The sequence below is a fragment of the Cottoperca gobio genome, chromosome 4 (genome assembly GCF_900634415.1).
Source record: "Cottoperca gobio chromosome 4, fCotGob3.1, whole genome shotgun sequence".
NCBI classification, from domain to species: domain Eukaryota; kingdom Metazoa; phylum Chordata; class Actinopteri; order Perciformes; family Bovichtidae; genus Cottoperca; species Cottoperca gobio.
The window spans coordinates 25,386,003-25,404,856 of record NC_041358.1 but is presented as its reverse complement, the minus strand read 5'-3'; the positions used below and the strand labels follow the sequence as shown (position 1 = coordinate 25,404,856).

General features: G+C 43.1%; 1 protein-coding gene across 1 annotated transcript; it reads left to right on the top strand.

Moving 5' to 3' along the window:
* The first annotated feature begins 15,417 nt into the window (after nucleotides 1-15,417).
* s1pr3a (sphingosine-1-phosphate receptor 3a) lies at nucleotides 15,418-18,854 on the top strand. Its single transcript, XM_029430569.1, has 2 exons — nucleotides 15,418-15,711; nucleotides 16,495-18,854. Exon 2 carries the CDS (start codon nucleotides 16,619-16,621, stop codon nucleotides 17,810-17,812), a length of 1,194 nt encoding a protein of 397 aa, XP_029286429.1. The 5' UTR covers nucleotides 15,418-15,711; nucleotides 16,495-16,618; the 3' UTR covers nucleotides 17,813-18,854.

Sequence of the window (18,854 nt, the reverse complement as noted above, 5' to 3'; positions counted from 1 at the left end):
GTCCGTGCTCACTGTGAACCCGCTGGAACAAGAGTTGACCTTTTCAAAAAAATCCATCTATGACTAATTTCTAGAAGGTCTATGAGTCACCACGGCAACCATTGAGCCGTCACAAGAGCCACAATCATCTGTACGTCACAAAACAGTGCACTCGCACGGGACACCATACGTGCCACCATGTGACACTTACATGACTGGTTATGACTACAGTACGTGAAGTCCACCATAAGAGATGTTTAATGCACTCATCATATAGTTCTGTGCTGCTATGACAGCTGCACACATTTAGAGTTAATTAGTTAATTATTAGTTAATTAAAATTAAAATTAAAATCTAAAATGAAACATTTAATGCAGAGGTCTACAACAGGGGGTCCGCGACCCCTAGGGGGTCCGCGGAGGTACTGCACGGGGGTCGCAAAATATTGTATTTTTATTTATGTTATTTTTCACCCACAAATTTAAATGTCTTTAAATACAAATTAACATAAATCCAATATATTGTGGCGAACGGATAAATGGAGGCAGAAGACGTAACCTGACAGCAATACACACATTCAGTGTTAAACGATAGCTTAGCATTGAATGCACTATAACAGGGTAGCTATGTTTATACATGGCACTAAGCCCAGTTTAATATAAAACACAATGCTATACATTATATATAGTAGGGGGTCCCTGCTCCATCGCTCCAGCAGTTTGGGGGCCTGAGAAACGTTGAAGATATAATGTATTTCCTTATCTGACCAAGTATTTGGATAAGAATGGAAGGAAGGAGCTATTTCCTCATTGCTCAAGTTACTTCCTGTGCATGACTGGGCATTTTCAGTGCTTGGCTGGTCAGCACTACTTTCTCTTTCATTTAGTCTCAGAGCACGCGGTCATCAGCGGACTAAGCGCTCAAAGTCAAATGACAAAGCAGATGACAACATGCACATTTTATTTTGTGTACAAAATGCAAAATTAAAAATACTTTTAAAGAAAACTAGATGACCTGCTGTGTCTCGAGCTCCTCCTCAACATTTATTTCTTCTCATCGTGCAAATACGTTTATTAAAATTCCTGTTTACATTACAGTACTACACATTTACATCACTTTATTTTTTATTTTATTCATACATGTATTTTAACTTGCACTATTTTATGTCTTAGATTCTCATTTTGCTTTTACTTTGGCGGGGTTTTCCTTTTTCATACATATTTAATGAGCACTGATGGAGCGAGCAGAGACTTCAGATGTTCAGTACTTCACTGTAATTGTTGTGCATACGATAAAAAAGAACTTGAAGTAAAGCAACACAAATGCTCTCAGCAGAAACATGTGGGTGGGAACATGTATTAAAGTCAGTTCATGAAAGCGTCATCATATCATTTCAACACATATTATGCCTCTGCATGTTTATGGATCAGCAGCTGTAACAAAAACAAACATTCACATATAAATGTAAATCCCTGTTTTTATTTTTATATATTTTTATTGTTTTTTCCAGAGATTATTTTGTTATTTTGGGATTATTTCTTGGTTATATTTCTCTTCAAAAGTGTGGTGTAAATTACAGAAATTGTTTATTTGTCCTTTAAATATATATATATATATATATATATATATATATATAAATAAATTATATATTTACATTTAAACTGTACATATTTTTTTTTTTGCATATTTCTATTTCTTGTAAAAAATAATAATCTTTCTAGATTTGCTCTTATTTTACATTTTAATTCTCTTACTGTGATTATTTATGCAACATTATACACCCAAGCAAATCCCTTATATGTGTAAACCTACTTGGTACTAAACCGTATTCTGATTCTGATTTATAAAAAGGTCTTTATAGAGACAATAACGCAATACATATAGATGAAAACAATGTCTAAATATCATTAAATATCTATTTTACAGCCACTCTAAATCAAATATGATGTAAATAATGTTATTGTGTAGATAAAACTGACAAAATACAGGAAGAGTAGCCCACATCCATACACTAAACATACGGGAATATACTTGCTCTTGCTGTGAGGTTCCTCTTTTGACAGCTATGTTATTTGTATGTGTTCTGTTCGTGCTGAATATAAGTATAACTGTGTGTTATCACATGTTCCCACTCTGTAACGATCACTCCACAAGGGGGCAATGCCGCCCTGCGTATGGGCTGATTCAGAAATGTCAAACTTCAACACAACAAACAATTCTCCTTTATCTCTTTCAACAACTTTTAAAATCAAGTGTCAGAAAGGTAAAGCTCACTAACGATAGTTTATTATTATTGTTCCATGTTAGTTGTATGTTTTGTGGGTCAGATGGCACCAGAGATTACTGGCAGTGCAGTGGAGTCATAATTGGGCTAATTTCCAGCCTGCTGGCTGCTCTGTTTGCTCTCGGCTTTCTGCATGCATACTAATATGACTCACCACATCTCTCTGTCTACACTTTGCATTTTCTGCCTTGAAGTCACGCAAACAAACCCTGAAACCGTTCACAGAACTACCGTGAGCGTGTGCACCTTTGAGTCTTTTCATTGCATATTTCCCCAGATGTTCCAATGACCTTCCGTGTTAATTTACTGACCATTTACGCTGGTATTTCTCCTTCTCTCTCCTTCTCCCACTCCCTCTCTAAACAGGATGTTTGTGTCTCAGCGGGGCTGCCCGCAGCAGACCAGTACAAAGCTGATGACCAGATAGCGTAGCTGTGGAGAGCCCAGTTCTCCCAGCGCTGTGACAGATTAACTGGGATTTAGGGCTTCCATTCGGATTCACCCACTAAAGCAACACGCAGCGAAACACAGGAGGTCATGTAGCCGACAGCATGCTTCCCCCTCGGCCGCCGATGCCTCAACAGCAAAGCATGTTTTATTTCAAATTGCTTCTTAGCCTCACAAACACAGACACAGGATAATAATTGTGATGAATATGACAATAACAAGGAAAGGGGCAGAGAGCTCTCTGAGTGTCCCACTTCTCATCTAAAGGAGACAACAGCTGATATGTTTATGTGCTGATGCACTGTCAATGATAGTCACATAAGAGGAATCCAGCCTGCAAATGCTGTGCTTTATGGTGCCTAATAATTCAAGCTGGTTACATTCAAAGGTGATATCATGAGACTCAGGAGACTTAGGTTTCCGTGTATTGTGCTGCTGTGCGTGTGAACTCACCACAGCTAATATCAGACGCCTGGACTGGGATGTGGTTTGTGAAGCACAGGATCTGAATCATGTGTACGAGCTGTTTCACGGCACAACAATGTGGCACACGTGTCAGTTATCTAAGCAAAAACACATTGCTCCTATAGAGAAGTTACACTTGGGAATAAAGGTGGGACGAAAATGTGCATTTTTTTGTTTTCCCTCAACGACTGCAGAGAGTTCATTATTTGATTGCAGACTGCAGCATCACTTTTAATAAAGGATGGGAACAGGGCTGTAGTTACAGGCATCCCCGAACAGTGTGTTCTGTTTATTAATAGTTTGCTTAACTTTTACCACAGAAGAAGAACAGGTTTCGCGGAAAAGGTGGAGGGCATTTCCTGTGAGACGCAACGAGCTCAAATAAAAACACGGGAGGGGAAAGTTGTGTGTGGCTCTGCCGTGTCCTGATTTAGTCTCTCCCTCCACCCTCCCGCCGCCTTGTTTGTGATTCTCTGGCCAAACCCCTCCTCTCCTTACATTGACCTTTTTAGGCCCTAATTCCCTTCATAAGTAACGTTTGACGTTCAGGTGTCGCTTTTCAAATTGCCGAATGATGTCTGCGGGTGAAAAGATACACAGAACTCTATTTTGACCCAGAGGAAGCTTCAAACCCTAAAAAGTGTTCTGACGCACACAACTGCTTCTCTGTTGGTAGGATTTCCTCGCACGTTGTTTTTTTTCAAATGTGCACAAGAAGCTGAGTGTGAATTAGGCCAGTAAGTGGTGTCGTTAAGTCACCGACGCCCATACACATGCACCTTTCACAGGTCACGGGTGTGTGTACACACATGTGCCATAGATACAGCGCACAACCAGCCTACTGTTTGACTCCACGGTGAACCAGCCTCCTTTTTACCTCCACACGCCGAGAGAGGAGAGTTGATACGGGCTGTTTGAAATATTACATCACTACTCAACGGTCGCCGGTTTCTTCGAGGCTTTGAATGACATAAATCATATGATCTTACACGCTGACACATGATGCACATGTTGTTCACAGTGCTTTGCAACTGATTTCTTAATGCAAATCATCTTCCTCCCTTATGTTGTTTCTACAATAGTTTGAAAAGTGTCTCTTTCAACCCTCTATGGCTATATTTGAAGGGAAATTCGCCAAAGCGAGCGAGTGCCTTCGTGGTGACGGCCTCGTACGTCTTTATCTTTTGGTCTGCGTCCATGGAAAACAATCCGTCGGGGTGAGAGCTGCAGAGAAAACATTAAGTCCAACGAGCCCTGCGCTTGTTGGAGACACAAGTTTCGATATGTTTTCCTTCTCTCCATCTTGATAAAACGTTGTCCTGGTGATGAGATGTAGGAACCAAACAGTGCTGGTGAATGTCACAGTGTAGCAGGGTGAAGCTGCATGTGCCAAACACATGCCTACAGATGGACATCTCCAAAACATTTTAAAGACAATATCTAGAACCTGGACTATGTTTCAGAAATGTTTGTGTGTCAGAATAGTCTTTCAGGCCTCGCTAGAAGCTTGTAAAGGTGATGCATGTGTCGGAGAAATATGTTCACTTTCCTGTGTTGGTGGTTTGATTGTTTTTGTTTAGACTCCAGGGAATACAGCCAGAGGTCCAAGGCAAAGGCAAGGTTACAGCAGTGTGTGTGTGTGTGTGTGTGTGTGTGTGTGTGTGTGTGTGTGTGTGTTTGTCTGTGTGTGTGTGTGTGTATGTTAGATTTGACTTCTCCTTGAGCGAGACTCAGTTAGACACAATATCAAACAGACAAGTGAAAGGTAAAGATTTATTTCTCTGCAGGGTTCTTTGCATGATGTTGTCAGACGCGTGTAATAACAACCTGAGTCTTGTAAGGGATCAACATGGACGCTTTGCAGCCGGTTTAGTGGCTGTCGTCTGCAGCGCTCTCGCTCAATACTGGACCAATTAAAAGAATAGTTGTCCCCATTTGTCACTTATAGATACACATGGGAACATAAGGTCCAGGTTAAAACACAGCGAAGTTACCCTTTAACTCTGCTGGAGAGATGTTGTGGAGATATTGGGTGTGTGATGGTCCAACCCAAAGGCCAAACGGTTGGAAAGGATGATCTCAGAAAGCAGACAATTCCTCAGTGTTTATACAAAGGGCACATAAACCTCAGACGCTCCAGGATCTCACACGCCATTGTTGCTGTTTGCAGCTCTCTTTGTTTATTTTCACACCACATTCCCTCCATGTAACCCCCAATCGACCTCCTCCACCGCTCTCTCCTCTCCCTTGTTCACTTCACACCCCATCAATAAACAAACCATGACCATCACAGTTACCCCTTTCTCGACCGCTGTTGAAGCATGCCCCTGTCGGATCCCTCCGACTGGTCCGCGCCGCAGAAGCTCGCACGGCACACCAACAGGAGGACAGATGTGGGATGACCGGTTGGGCTCGGTGGGAGGTGAGACTGCAGCAAGGTGCCCGTCCAGTCATGTGTTAGACTTATAAACACACGTTGACCGCAGCACTGCAGGCCAGGGACTCCAGTGTGTGTGTGTGTGTGTGTGTGTGTGTGTGTGTGTGTGTGTGTGTGTGTGTGTGTGTGCGTGTGCAACATACGCCCCACAGATGCCCCAAACCTCTCCAAAATACTGTGTAAAGTGGTTGAAAGAGGATTAATTACTGCTTTTAATTACAATACAATAGACTGAGATCAGTGAAGCTGCTTTATGTAGCAATATTATATATATATATATATATATATATATATATATATATAAATAAATATATATATATACTGCCTTTGTTGCAGTGGGGCAGTTTCGGGCCCTCGGTCAGCTGTCACAGTGGCCCTGTGTAATGAGATGTGAAGTGTGTGTTTTTAGCCTTTACTTTGTCCAGCGTTTCCCTGGAGCCAGGGAGCTTTAGGACGGCCGTGTCTGATGGCCGGCCTGTCTTATTGTTGTTGCTGGTTCAGCGGTCACCATGGCAGCCTTTACTACCTCTGCAGATCTCTATCGAGCTTTTCTTTTTGTGGAGCGTCGAACGTCACACAGGCCACAGAGCCCACTGTCAGTGAGAGTCAGGGAGCCCGGCTGTGACTGATTGCTATTCACACAGTAATACATTCACAAACATACACCATTCATTTCACACAGCCACTGTGGGAGGGTCACATGCTGGGAAAATACCTCTGAACATCGGACGCACACAGGGGACGTGCCCACATGCTGTAATTGTCTCTTCGCTCAGCACAGAGTGGTAAAAGGTTTCACTGTGTTTGTCAGTAAGAGAAGAGCATTATATTATAACATAAAGAAAACGCAGAGAGAGAACAGTCCATCAGCAGGATCTGTAATTACTTTAGTTATAAGCGACAGTTAGAGTGATATTGAAGGAATAGTTCAGCATTACCAGCAGCGACAGTGTGTGTGTGTGTGTGTGTGTGTGTGTGTGTGTGTGTGTGTGTGTGTGTGTGTGTGTGTGTGTGTGTGTGTGTGTATGTGTCATCATGGCAGAATGTGATCCTGGAGACACCTGCTGTAGCGAGAACTACCAAAGAAATGGTTTTGAGTTCTTAACCAGGTGTTTATACGTCCGTCTGTAGACAGATCTGATCAATGTGATGCCGTCACAAAACTGTCCAGGTGTGTAGTTGAGATCGAAATGGGAGACAAGGGCCGGGAGTAGGGGTAGGAAGTGGGGAAGTCCCCCCCCGCCCATACACACATACACACACACTTTATGCCCCTGGACCTATCACCTGTAGTCAGTGCTGCCGTGGGTTACATTTCTTATGCGCTGCTGGTTAGACCTTTTTTGCATGCAAATTACATGAATAATAACCAAATAAATTAGACCTACTCCAGATCAGCACGTACAGGACACGTCACCACACACACACACACACACACACACACACACACACACACACTTACCCACGTGCCTAATGTATTTTTTAAGTGGACAAAATACTGTAAGAAATATACAAAAGAAAAGAAAACAGAATTAAAGAGTAAAAACAAAAACAGTACATTCATGTTGTCCAGGCAGCGAGGAAGGAAAGCAAAAAGCAAAACAGGTCAGTTTGTGTGTTAGATAATGGGTCTACACTTTCACAAAGCTATATTTTACTTATGATAATACACTGTATTTAATTACATAGGACCACCCGGCCTGTAGTTGTGGTCTGACCAAGGGAGAAGGAAGTAGGAGGTAGGAAGCCTTCACGCCCCTGGCCCTCTTCGGCGTCGCTCCTGCTGTGATCCCATCTTAAGATGCTCTTTAGTTTGAGTTAGGAGAGAAGATCGATACGAGCTTCTAATCATGGAGTGAGAGCAGAGATTTCAAACTATAACAAAGTAATTGTTACTTCTCATATGCTGGGAAAATGCGCACCTACTGTAATCTGCCTGTAATAACATTGAGCCGCTGAGTGTGGTGCCGATCAAAGCCTGGTTTGCAGGATGGGAGTTGTTTGGTGAGCCTCTCATGGTGACATTGTCCACTCTGCAATTGTCTGGAGAGGTTGTGTGTGTCCGTGCACAAGTGTGTGTGTGTGTGTGTGTGCACGAGAACGCACTTGAGTTTGGGGAGAGGGTCAAAGAAAAACATTTGGATTGGGGGTCAATCCCAATGATGTTACGCTACTGCTGAAAGTCCCATGTTTGTTTATGACGAACCACAAACGACGATTTCCATTGACAAGCACGGGACCTCTTTTCTTTAATCTTCCTCATCTCTTTCACTGCGAGTCTTAATGGCTGTAATCGTAATAAACGTAATCCAGGAGCAAACATTTTACTGGAATATAATTGTAAGGGGACCAGGCTGATATGTGTATAGTCTATGTGTGTATTAAACTAATCTGCGGGTGCTTTCTGTTGTCCTTGCATCTTGTTGTGCCAATAAACTCAGTGACTTTGTAGCATCCAGACACTAAAGGGAGAAAGAACACACAAGTGTTTCGTTTGATTCTAAATCTGTACTGATGGTGTTCGGAGAGTCTGCTCTGTTTCTGTCGGTGGGTTACTTCTCTCTCAGACTGCTGCTGCATTTCTATGGAGAGCTGAGGGTGTGGGGTTGGGGCAGAGGGAAGCGGGGAGAGATCGGTGCTGAGGTGGGTGTTTGGGGGTGGGAGACGGTGTATGACTGGGGTTCAGTGGACACTGGATTGGGACTGGGACCGTTAGTCCTCCTCTCAAAGGAAATGACCCTTTGACTCCAGCAGACAGACAAAGCACAGCCAGCCAAGAGAAACACACGTCCAGAAATAGGGTGCAATATTCCTGCATGTGTTCTGCAGACTCTCTCTGAGTGTGTGTGTGTGTGTGTGTGTGTGTGTGTGTGTGTGTGTGTGTGTGTGTGTGTGTGTGTGTGTGTGTGTGTGTGGCGGTCAACCCCCGTAATGTGTCTATGTGAATAAACACACAAGCATGCATCGTGGCCAATTCGTTTTCTGCACTAATTATTTTGTCTTGAGTTCACACACATGCACACACACACACACACACACACACACACACACACACACACACACATCTTTCTCAAGCTTTCCCAGACATCAGAGAAGGACTTCTGAGAAAATCGTCCATGATTGTTTACACGACTGAGGTCAAAGTTATTTTTAACACATTTTGGCAAAGCAAAGGCTTGAAGTGTATTTCATGTTTAATGCTCCCGATTGTAAAGAAAATAAAGAATGCCATAAAGATCCTGACTTCCAGACTTCCAGAGCGATTGTGTGAGAACAGACATGGGGACATTTTAAAGATGAAGACACTAGATATGGCTCCGTGTTTAAAAACACTTAATGTCCTCTTGAGATGCTTTTTCTCTGCGCTTCACTGCAAGTCAGAAAATGTGGTATTTGGAATTCACCAGCCACGCAGCGTTTCAGCGTGAGCGATGCGACCCTCCTGCCTCTGACTTCTAATCATTTCCAAATGACATTGTCAAACGGTTGTGTGTGTGTGTGTGTGTGTGTGTGTGTGTGTGTGTGTGTGTGTGTGTGTGTGTGTGTGTGTTGAGGAACCAGAATATTATAATAGCTAAACCTGTCCTGAAAGAAACAGAATAGAGATGTCAACATCTTCCCCTTCCGTGCTGATCGTTTCTTTCTTCTCCTGATAACTGCTGCTTACAACCAGGAAGAAATCTCTTTACATACTGTAACTCTGCACAGATCAGTGAACAACACTTCCCATAACAACACATTGTACATCCATCTGTGCAGCGTAAAAGTAGATTTATACTTTCCTTCTGGTAAAACGACATGACATGTGGTAGGTTGTGTGTACTGGTCATGTGCTGGACTTTGATTTCAGGATGTTTATTCAAATCTAATCAGTCAAAGACAATAGGACAGTCATTGTAACTCGATTAAAGAGTAAGAAACCACTGATTTACAAAGGTTAGGATGAAGTGTTTTATACAATGATGGGATATAATGATATGCAACATGTGGTTGGTGGAGGACCTCAGGCCGCTCAAACAACCAATCATGTAAAGAGCTGCGAGCTTTGAATAAATAGCGAACGACTTCTGTAACTCAGTGGAGAGAGAGGTCTCCCCTGACGTCTGTCAGAAGGTAGCTCACCTCTCCAGAACATGTTTCTTCTTCAAACTCGAGAGCCTATAGGTAGATTTTCCACAACAGCAGCCTTTGATGTTGCTATTTTGAGCTGGATGCAGATAAAAATGTTATCTAAAAGCACCAGCATGGCTGCTTCTCAGACAAGCAGTCACCTTGTGCCCTTAAGGACCTCAGACCTCCACTGATAGCCCACCAGCAGCACCGTCGCTCCAGATACACTATCAGCCCTCAGCGCTCCGCTCACGACCTCCAACAGAGACCCACGTTACATGCGATGGTCCTCAGATCAGGTTGCAATAATCTAAACAGTTGTTTGTTGTAATATCCTGCTGAGATTATAATTTAATAATACAACTGATTGTATATAGCAATGTGCTTCACCAAAGATGGACAATGCAGATAAAAGACAGACGCAAGAAATAGGAGCATTTAAAACAAAGCTTACAATATATAAATAACAATTAATACTGTGGATGAAGTAAAGAGAATTACTTTGTAAAGATGAGGTTATTTGTAAGTGGAAAGCGAGGTGCACATTCTCCAATCCACTGTTCCAGAGTCTGAACTAAATGCAGCATCGCCGTCGGCTTCAGTCCCAAACCAAGAAACAAGTTACTGTGAGAGTCAGCAGAGCAAAGAGTTTTAGGAACACGTGCGGTGAAAAGGTCACTGAAGTAGTGCAGGGTGATGCTGTGAAGTGATTTGAAAACGGTACTTTAAAGTCAGTTCTGCTGCTCACAGGCCGCCTGTGGAGATATTTTAGTACAAGGTTGCACTTACTCTAGTTGTGGTCGGGCTCCTGGCTGCAGGTTTATATACTTGAAGAGTTATTTTTGAAACTGTTTTCCTCTACCTACAAAAAACGTTGTAGTCTCTGCCGTAGATCACTCCATCGCTTCCCTGTCGGCTGGAAAACGATGAATTGCTAAAGAACAACATATATAGTGACATGTCTGGCCATATCATGCAGCCCCAACTGTAGATCCGTGTCATATTGAAACGCTGACGGAGCTTGTAGAGCCGAGAACACATTCTTGTATAATTCTCATATAAACTTTTTCAGTGTGGTTAATGTGCAGGAGGGGAGGGCAGCGGGGTGACGGCCCGGGAGGCCTTCCTTTTCCACCGCTGCAGCTTCTCCTCCGTTCCCACTGCACTTTACATTCCCGAACATCTAACTCACCACCCGAGCCTACGTCAGTGTGCCCTGCGCGCGCGCGCGCCCACACACACACACACACACACACACACACACACACACACACACACACACACACACACACACACACACACACACACACACACACACACACACACACACCAAACAGGACTTGGCAATATGGCATTTCTTTCCTGATCTGGTGACCTGTAGCTACATTTCCGCTTTCCACCACAGCACCAAACATCCAGGAAGTGTGTATCCAGCTTCCAACAACACACAGCCAAGGCCTTCGGGGGGGTTTTATACGCTTATAAATGAGTTGCTGTCTGAGTGTCGGTACATCTCTCGCTGCTCAGGGTAAAGTCAACAGCTCTGGGGGTCATTCATTAATCTGCGATGCCTGGGCTGACATGTGCAGGAGGGCCAGACTGCCTGTAGCCTCTCACAATCAGTGATACCAGCGGGACTGAAGGAGAGAAGGAGAGAGAAAGGGAACGCTGTCACCTCCGCCGCTTCTTAGTCTCCTGCTCTTTCTTGTCGCTTTCAATCTCTCCTTCTTTTTATCAACATTTGTTAGGCCGTCGGTCTCTGTTAGCCAGCACCGTCATCCATCACAGTCTCAATTTCTGGCCTGTTCCGTGGCTATTTCAGAGCATTAGATCCAGTGAAAACAACCAAACAGAAGAGATGGACAGTTTGAAAAACAAAGCCGACATCAGCGACGAGCAAAGGAGAAAAGAAAGCACAGTAGCTCCGTCATGGCCACAGCTGATCATTGCAGAGACACTTTCCAACCAGGCTATCAGAGCTGGATGGTCACCTTGCCTCGGCGTCACCTTCGTGATAAGCACCACTGGGCTGAATCGATACAAACGTTCAACGGAGTTTCTCAGTTGTCGTTTAATTATAGTTTCGATGATTCATCCAATGTTCTGGGTATTTTAAGGACTTCTTATTAACTTTGGCTTAAAAGTTAAGATTGAAAGTTCATTTTTGACAAATGGAAACAGCAGTTGTCAAAACAATCTGCTGAAGAACATTATGTGCATCAATCAAAAGCAGGGTTTTTACTTTTAACCCAAAGTTGTAGCAATGTTCAATCTGATGTTTGACACAGAGGCCCACTGTTTACAGCTTTGTCTTCCTTTGTTCTGTATTAAGCCATGTTGAACATTACGTTGTTTTATGTTGTCTGCAGGGGTGGAAGACATATTCAGATCCTTTACTTAAAGCTTGGGGCCGGTAACATTAGAGATTCCAGCAAGAGAAAAATTGATTTTTTAAATGATCCAACCGAAAAACCAAGCCCAGTGTTGCCAGGTCTTTTCCAATTCAAGTATCTCACAGCACTAGTTCTAAAAGGTCTCTAAATCCAGCCAGAAAGTCGCCAAGACAGCCCGTCAGGTAGGTAGACAGGTAGACAGGCAGGTAGGTAGGTAGACAGGCAGGTAGGTAGACAGGCAGGTAGACAGGTAGGTAGGTAGACAGGCAGGTAGGTAGGCAGACAGGCAGGTAGGTAGACAGACAGGTAGGTAGACAGGCAGGTAGGTAGGTAGACAGGCAGGTAGGTAGACAGACAGGTAGGTAGACAGGCGTGTCACCCATCCAATCATTTCATTAGGGCTGAAATAAGTGATTGGATGGGCTCATTACGGTGCTGCCACAGACACTGGATTTATTTATTTTTTTCAGAGCATTTGATTTATTGATCGCTGTCTGGATGTAAAATGAATGAAAAATGTTTCATGAACATATCACCCATCCATTACAGATAAAAGGTCTGCATTCAAACAGTATTACTTAATGTAGGCGGGAGTTAAAGAACAGAAGTGTTATTATCAAAATGTAAAGCCTCAAAAGTAGAAAATATATAATGTAAGGAAACTATGAGCCTGATATTATAATATTATGTTATATACTAGAATTCTTGAAGCTGGGTATGTTCTCTTTTGTTTTAAAGGTATATTTTGGCCATTTAACCCCTAGACCTCCAGAGACTTTTGTATTATTTTGAAATTGATCATATGTTTTATAAATAAAACCTACCAAATAAATACGGTGGAGTAGAAGTACAAAGTCGTATATAATGGAAGTACTCAAGTAAAGTACAAGTAACTCCAAATTGTACTTGTAGGACCTACATTCCACCATTGGTTGTATACAAAAAGCTAATATCTTATGACCTTGAAAGACCTCAACGTGCACTTACGACTTCTTAATTGAAGCCTCATTTCTCCTGCTGCTGGTCAGATATCTTTGGACCACTCTCCCATCATCTATATCTGTTCCTGACTCTCCCAGGCTGCATGTGAAACCACGGTACCCAAAGTGAGTCATGTGGGAAAACTGTAATAAAGCACATAGTGTAAACGATGAGAAGTAACAGCCCTTACCTCTCTGTTTCCACCCAGTGCACCATCCAGTGGTTGGAATAATGGCTTTTGGGAATTTGGTGGGAATGTGCGTTCTGTTTTTTAAACACAATGCAGAGCCAGCTCACAGAGGGGTGGGGGCTGGCTGGTGGGGGGGTGGGGGATTAGAGTTGAAGAGAAGGTGTTAGCGGGTCAGACACAGTCCTCATCATGTCCCATCCACATCCAGCACATACCAACCACATCTCCGGTGCTGAGAAATGAAGCCAAAATGAAAAAAAAAGAAACGTTTTGGCATCTGTAGTTCATTTCTGCCTTCATGTGCGAGGGTGGATTTTATAAAACTCAGCAGTTTGAATTGTAAGGCTTAAAGTCAGGCATCGTTAAGGGCGTGGCTGCTTTGAGTGACAGGCGGGAGGATCAACCTCTTTGCCCAGTTTTGGATTAGCCCGTAGTTAGGTGCTGTCAAGGTGGTAAACTCCATGTCTGAGTGCTTTAAACTTGCATTTTCTCTAACAACCAGCAGGGGGCGACTCCTCTGGTTGCAAAAAGAAGTCTGGTTGTATAGAGGTCTACGAAAAAATGACCCGACTTCTCACTTGATTTATTATCTCAGTAAACATTTTCCTGATGAGTTGATGGTCTCAATCTCAAGTCTTGAAGTTCATTTTGTTTTTAATATAGTCCCAACTGGAGTAAAATAGACAATAAAACAGTGTATGCCTTAGGGCGGGGCTACCTTGTGATTGACAGGTCAGGCACTCCTTGTTTTTGTCTTCGAACTTTAACCCTTTTCGGTGTTTTCAGCTGTAATATTTTGGTCGCCTAAAAGTGTCTTTTCTCTACCTTCACGTGTCACAGCAGGCTCTCACATTGAGCTTCACAATGGCTCTTTGGAAACGTTACAGAAACTACCTCCATATTTGATACAGTCTATGGTTCTCACCTCGGTTCTTCAAGTCCCACAACAACATGAAGCTGCAGTAGGAGAAGCCTGTTTGGTATGCTGTGGGAATGTACCTTTAAGCACACAAAGCATTTGGCAAGTTCGACTCAATGATGTAATTAGGAAACATAATACGCAGTACAAACACAGATTGGTCCTCGTATAAGACACCTCATCTTAACCTTTGGTAAATCAATGGTTGCTTCCTCTTCAATCCAGTTAGAAGTGAGTGTCCTGTTATCTTGGACTGATTAGCTGTTTGCTTTTACAGATACAGCATGGAAGGTGTGACAACTTTTATTTTTGCTTTAAATGGACGGTTTCTACATCATGTCTCTGCTCATCTAGATCTTTCTGCAATGCATGAACTTCATCTTTGTGGTGTCTTTGACCTAATAACCTTCTTCTTTGTAACTGGACATGCAACCACATGAATCCCACAGCTACTTTCAGCCTCCCAGGCTTGTGTCTTCTTCTTATCAGTGACATTTTTTTCTTTCCTGCTATAAAAAAGTGCATAAAAGGAATAGGAAAGTGTGACTCTTTCCTTCCCATCCAGTAAAAGCTGGCTCCAATGGAAGAGGTCTGACCTATCTCACACTCCGACCGAGCAAAGGGACCCAGCCATCTTTTATTTGAACATGAAAAACAATGAGTCATCAACTTGTAGATATAAAAAAGAGTTGCAACTTCTTGGCTCCTCACTTGGAGGTTGTGTATTCCCAGAAAGGCAAATAAACACACGTCAGTTTGTGCTCTTTTTATGAAACTGTGATGAACTTTCAGATAATGTCGATATCATCTGGATTCAGCGGTCTGTGCTCTTGCAACACAAACTGGTGGAAAATAGTAGATGTACAAAGCACTCTAATAGACATGACAGGGAGCACATAAGGCCTTTGGGCAAAACACTGTTGCTGTTGGTACATGCAAGTACAGTAATTGCATGACACGTTGAAACCAATCAAATGAGGAGTTCTGTCTGAAGGCAAAACAAAATTCTTTAAACACTTTGACCAAATCAATCAAACACATCCCTGGCTGCTTGTCTTCAGAAATGCAAAGACGCGTTATAAACTATACAATAACACGTCTGGATAACGTGTGGCACCATGACACGCGCGGCTGTGACCTCTCTCCTGACTCATAATTAATAGTAACACTAAATGGAGAGGTAACGGAAGATCCCGCCCCGCCGGCTGGGAGGGGTGAGAGCGGGCCAGTCAGCGGGAGTCACAGTGTGGAGGACAGGACGACACATGAACCAGAACGCAACGCAAAGTGGATGTTTGGAGGCAAATCCGTCCGTGATTAGAAGCTTTTATACGCACGAGGACAAAATATGGACTTTTGACTTTCACGTCGAACATCATCCAGTTTTTGGCAATCGCGTATTTTGCACGCGCACATCGTTACGCAGGATTGAAACATACCTTCCATATCGTTTGCAAATCTCGAAGCACCACCGGGATGTTTAGATGAGACTAGTAACTCCAACAGGTACGATGCATTAGTAGTTTACTGCAGGTATACTAGTTGATCATTCAATTTAACTTTCAAAAACTTTTTTCCAAACAGGAGAGTTGATCAGACCTCCATGTGTAGGCATTTTTCTTAAACTAAAATTGTGTTAAAACGTCGACAACTATTCAATTTCGATAAATAAGTAGCCTATGGGTGTCAATTAGTTATTGTACAGTGTTTATTAATCTGGGATACACATGATTGAGTTTAATTATGAGGAAAACCTGTTCATCCAACATCAGGAGTACATGTACTCTATCATTTCAGGATTGTATTATACTTTTATTTATTTACTTTTCACAGCCTACTCACACTAGACCTGTATTTAGTAATAAATTATGGCTGTAGGTATTAACATTAATGATTTATGAACAGCAGTAACTGCCACCGCTGTTTGTTTAGCATTAAAAGAAGTTGTAATTTAATCTGCAGGTTATTGTCCTTCTTCTATTTTATTGATTTCTTTATAAGAGTGTTTTATATTAAGTTATATGTCATTTGCCACTTTGGCCAGGACATTTATTTAAGAGAATTCTAATCTCAGTAATGCACTTCCCTGGTTAGATGTAGCAATATAAATTCAGTAATATATTACTTATTTTTAATGTGCTTTTTTTCTCCTACATAATTTCTTTCATTTCTCAGAATCCTCCTATGGATTGTTTCCTTACATACATGATCAAAAATATTGTTGAATGTAACTTTTGTGTCTTTGAAGTGTTGAATATGAATCTTTAAATACATTTGGTCTCTTAACAGGTCTTTCAGGAGGCTAAGATGCCAGTTTTAACCTTGCCTGGTTGAGCATCGCCTCCCTCTGCTGTGTCCAGTGCTGTAGCGCCCCCTGCTGTTTCACCGAGGAAGGTCAGGGAGGCCAGGCAGTATGAAGAACATATTAGAGGATGGGATGAACCTTGTTATAGTCAGCCACTACAACCACTCAGGGAAGTGGGATCGGTCTCGCAATGACGGGCCCTGTAAGATGGCCGTGCTGCTCTTCATCTGTGCGATGATTGTTGTGGAAAACGTCACGGTCCTGCTCGCTCTCTGGAGGAACAAGCGCTTCCACAGCCGCATGTACTTCCTCATTGGAAACCTGGCACTGTCAGACCTGCTGGCTGGTATTACCTACGTGGTCAACAACTTTACCTCGGGACGTAACACCTACTTCCTGACACCAGTGCAGTGGCTGGCCAGAGAAGGGAGCATGTTTGTGGCCCTCAGTGCGTCCACGTTCAGCCTCCTGGCCATTGGGATTGAGAGGCACATGACTATGGTGCGTTTGCGTCCCTGCGAGACAGCAGGTCGGGGGAGACTTCTCGGACTGCTGGCGGCCTGCTGGCTTGTGTCAGTGCTGCTCAGCGCCCTGCCCAGCCTGGGCTGGAACTGCCTGAACAATATGGCCTCCTGCTCCACAGTGCTGCCGCTCTATGCTAAGAGTTATGTGGCCTTCTGCATCAGCGTGTTCAGCGCCCTGTTGGTGGCCATCATCATCCTCTACATCAGGATATACCGCCTGGTGACCTCTAGCGGCCGCAGGGTGAGCAGCCGGCCGTCAGAGCGCTCTCTGGCCCTGCTGCGGACAGTGGTTATTGTTCTTGGAGTGTTTGTCATGTGCTGGACCCCCCTCTTCCTCCTGCTGCTGCTGGATGTTGGCTGTAGCCCAGTTAAGTGCCCAGTGCTCTTCCAGGTGGATTGGTTTATAGCCCTGGCTGTGCTCAACTCTGCCCTCAACCCTCTGATATACACTCTGTCCAGCAGGGAGATGAGGGCGGCTTTCTTCAGGCTGCTGTGCTGCTGTCAGACAAGCATGGAGCACACTGGGACTCCTGTGGTCGGCAACCCAAACCTGGGCACAGTCATCCCCACAGCGGAGTACAGCAAGACCAGCGGAGGAGGGGGCAGTGGGCCTGGCAAGTCCACGCTGAATAGAGGGAAGGTTCCCACGCCTATGAACTCTGACAACAAGAATGGAGATCCCTCAGCCACCGCTCTGCCCCATCCCTCTGGACCTGCAGACCTGCTCTCAGCTGTGCTCGTGAAGGCGGGGGCGCTGCCGCCCCTCAGCAAGTTCTGAGTGGAAGCACCTTAATGAGGCATGACAGTCCCACAGAAGTAGACTTAGAACTGACATAGTCCTGCTATCAGCCACTTTTTGTTTATGCACTATGGATATGAAGTAATGATATTCAGTTGGAACCACATGAATGTGGATCAGAGTACAATCAACATTATTTAAAGCCACTATTTACAACAACTCAAAAATATTATTCACACCAGAGTTACTAATATTTGTCTTGCACAATGATTAACATGTCACATTTCAAATCTATGAAATACAATAGGACAGGATCTTAACTCATGTCTGTGAAACTAAACGTGTTAACGCTTCAAACAACAGCAGCATAATTAACTTTATTAGTGTTTGTCAATGTGTTTATTTTATTGTGTCATTATAAGCAGAAAAGATCAAATTAGGGCACTCTTTTCTTTTGCATGTGCCATATGCAAGTACTCTTAAAACACCTGCATTTTCCATCACAACTTGACTTGGTAAACTATTTATTTTCTGTGAAAACATTTGCCATTTTAACACTATTGGTATACTTGTTTGGTATATTTTGTGTGCATAAAACCCTTCATGGTACGAGGACTTAATTATTAATTTTGTTATGATTTGAGATGCACTGTGAGAGAAAACAATAGCTAAAGTGTGACTAGCGGCCGCATGAGGCTGTGATACTCATTACACACCAGAATTCAACATTTTGCTTTTATTTTGGAGTCTCACCACTAGTGGGCAACAGCGTTAGGATTGTCCCGACGGTGGTTGCTACAGAAAAGCAATTTACTCAAAATCAACTCTATATTTCTAGAACTGACTCATATTTCATTAGACTAAGACTCTGAATTAGCGTGGCTAATAACTCCACACATGTTTGCTTCTCATCTGCACATCTAGAAACCACTCGCACGTCAACTAACCACTAGTGAATAAGTGTTGGATGTGAATTATTTAATGATGGTAGACTGTAAGTGACATTTCTGCCTAGGGTGGTGTAGTGCCTGATACCATTATATAGCAAGTAAAAATAAAATCCTATTCCCTTTTAGGAGAT

Coding starts and splice junctions, on each gene's coding strand:
- s1pr3a (XM_029430569.1), top strand. CDS start 16,619: ATGAAGAACATATTAGAGGATGGGATGAACCTTGTTATAGTCAGCCAC.